The sequence below is a fragment of the Egretta garzetta genome, unplaced genomic scaffold (genome assembly GCF_000687185.1).
Source record: "Egretta garzetta isolate BGI_Z169 unplaced genomic scaffold, ASM68718v1 scaffold368, whole genome shotgun sequence".
Classification (NCBI taxonomy): Eukaryota; Metazoa; Chordata; class Aves; order Pelecaniformes; family Ardeidae; genus Egretta; species Egretta garzetta.
In genome coordinates, this window is record NW_009260684.1 from 407,122 (window position 1) to 408,799 (window position 1,678).

Consider the following 1,678-nt stretch of genomic DNA (forward strand, 5'->3'; position numbering starts at 1 on the left):
TAAAAGCCGGGCAGACGAGGTGCTTAGGGACAGGGTTTAGTGGTGGGATGGCAGGGTTAGGGGAACGGTTGGGCTTGACCATCTTAAGGGTCTTTTCCAACCTAAATGATTCTATGAATCTAAACGATTCTGATTCTACAAAGAAAGTCCATGTCCCTCTGCCTGTTCCCACCTGCTCTGCTCAGCCTTCATCAGAGAAGCCGCAGGGGCCGTTCCTCGGGGGGGAGGGAGCCAGCAGCTCCACAACCTCCCCTGCATGGCCGGGAGGCTCCTGTGCACCCGTGGGCAGGAGCGGGGCCTGTCCTTGCTGCCAGGGCCCTTGGCCCCCCAGGCTGCTAGTACCTACAGGGGAAACCACCTTTGCTGAAGTAATTCGGAAACCAGTATGGGCTCTCTCCTCCGCTCACGTAGGTGCCGGCTAAGGAGCCCAGGGAGTGTGGTAAGACGCAGCCTCTCTGGCGAGGCCAGCCCCGACGGGCGCTCGGGGCGGAGGGGAGCTGCTCCTGCACCGCGGCCGCACTCGGGGACGTGGAGTTGTGCACCGGCTGCTCCAGCCCCCGGTACCCCGGAGGAGCTGCTGTTCAAACCAGACCCCCTTGCCCTTCCAAGCATGAAGACCAGCGCTGAGTGAAGGGGTCGGGCAAAAAAGGGGTTTCATAACACTGGGGGATGCGGGGTGCGGGGAGGGCCTGCGGTTCCTCTCCGGGGGATGGGGACAGCCTTGCAGAGGGGTTTGGAGAGAGAACAGAGCAACGGGGGTGACACCCACTTCCCTGCAGGGTGCTGCCCCATCCCACCCGGGGCCTTCACCCTTCCCACGGGCAGCTTCAGCACTTCCCCTTCCCCAGGAAAACACGGGCAGGCAGAGGGGTGAACGGGGTGTTTAATGCAGTCGCTGCCCCTGCCCGCGCCCCGGCTGCTCGATCTCTGCCTCACCTCCCCTGCATCGCGGTGGGCAGAGCCCGGTGTGTCCCAGCCCCGCCGGGACAGGCTGCCAGCGTCCCCAGCTCTAGCACGAGCATCTCTTCCGCTTCTCTTCCCTCTCCAGTGCCCGAGCCTTCAGCGGCGCCGGCAGCGGGACGCTGCTCTTCACCCCGTCCCACGCCTCGGTGGGAGCCAGCCGCCCCGTTTGCAGTGCCTGGTAGATGGCCAGCGTCAGCATCTGGAAAGCCTGGACAACGTTGCTGGCATCCTTGGCCGAGGTCTCAATGTACTGTGCCCCCAGCGAGGCAGCCAGCTTCTCTGCCTCCTTCCTGCCCACCCGCCGCTGCCCGGCCAGGTCGCTCTTGTGCCCCACCAGCAAGAAGACGATGCGGAATGGCTGGACCGTGTCCGTCACCTCCCGGTGCCACTGCCGGACGCTCTCAAAGGACGCGCGGTTGGTGAGGTCGAAGAGCAGCATCCCCCCGGCCGAGTTGCGGTAGTAGGAGCGAGTCACAGACCTGGAGCACCAAGAGAAAGGGGGTGAGCAGCCCCCAGGGCTCCCCTGGGCTGCCGTGAGCAGCATCTCCCCCGCCTGCAGAGAAGCCCCAGCCATGTCCTGCCCCCTGCAACCGGTGCATTGCTCCCAAGCCACCGTAAGAGCGAGGAGAATCATCCCTTGTGCTGTATCAGCAAGAGGTGCAGGCAGCTCTGTCCCTGCATGGCCATCAAAGCTCATCCATCCCCTGCAGCCACA

General features: G+C 64.2%; 1 protein-coding gene across 1 annotated transcript in view; it reads right to left on the reverse strand.

Annotated features, from left to right (window-relative positions):
- Positions 1 to 1,009: 1,009 nt before the first annotated feature.
- The window catches only part of RAB42 (RAB42, member RAS oncogene family), a 3,100-nt gene continuing 2,431 nt past the window's right edge, over positions 1,010 to 1,678 (reverse strand). The window contains exon 3 of the mRNA XM_035901304.1: positions 1,010 to 1,442. Within this exon, the coding sequence (XP_035757197.1) occupies positions 1,010 to 1,442 (433 nt within the window). The remainder of the gene's footprint in view (positions 1,443 to 1,678) is intronic.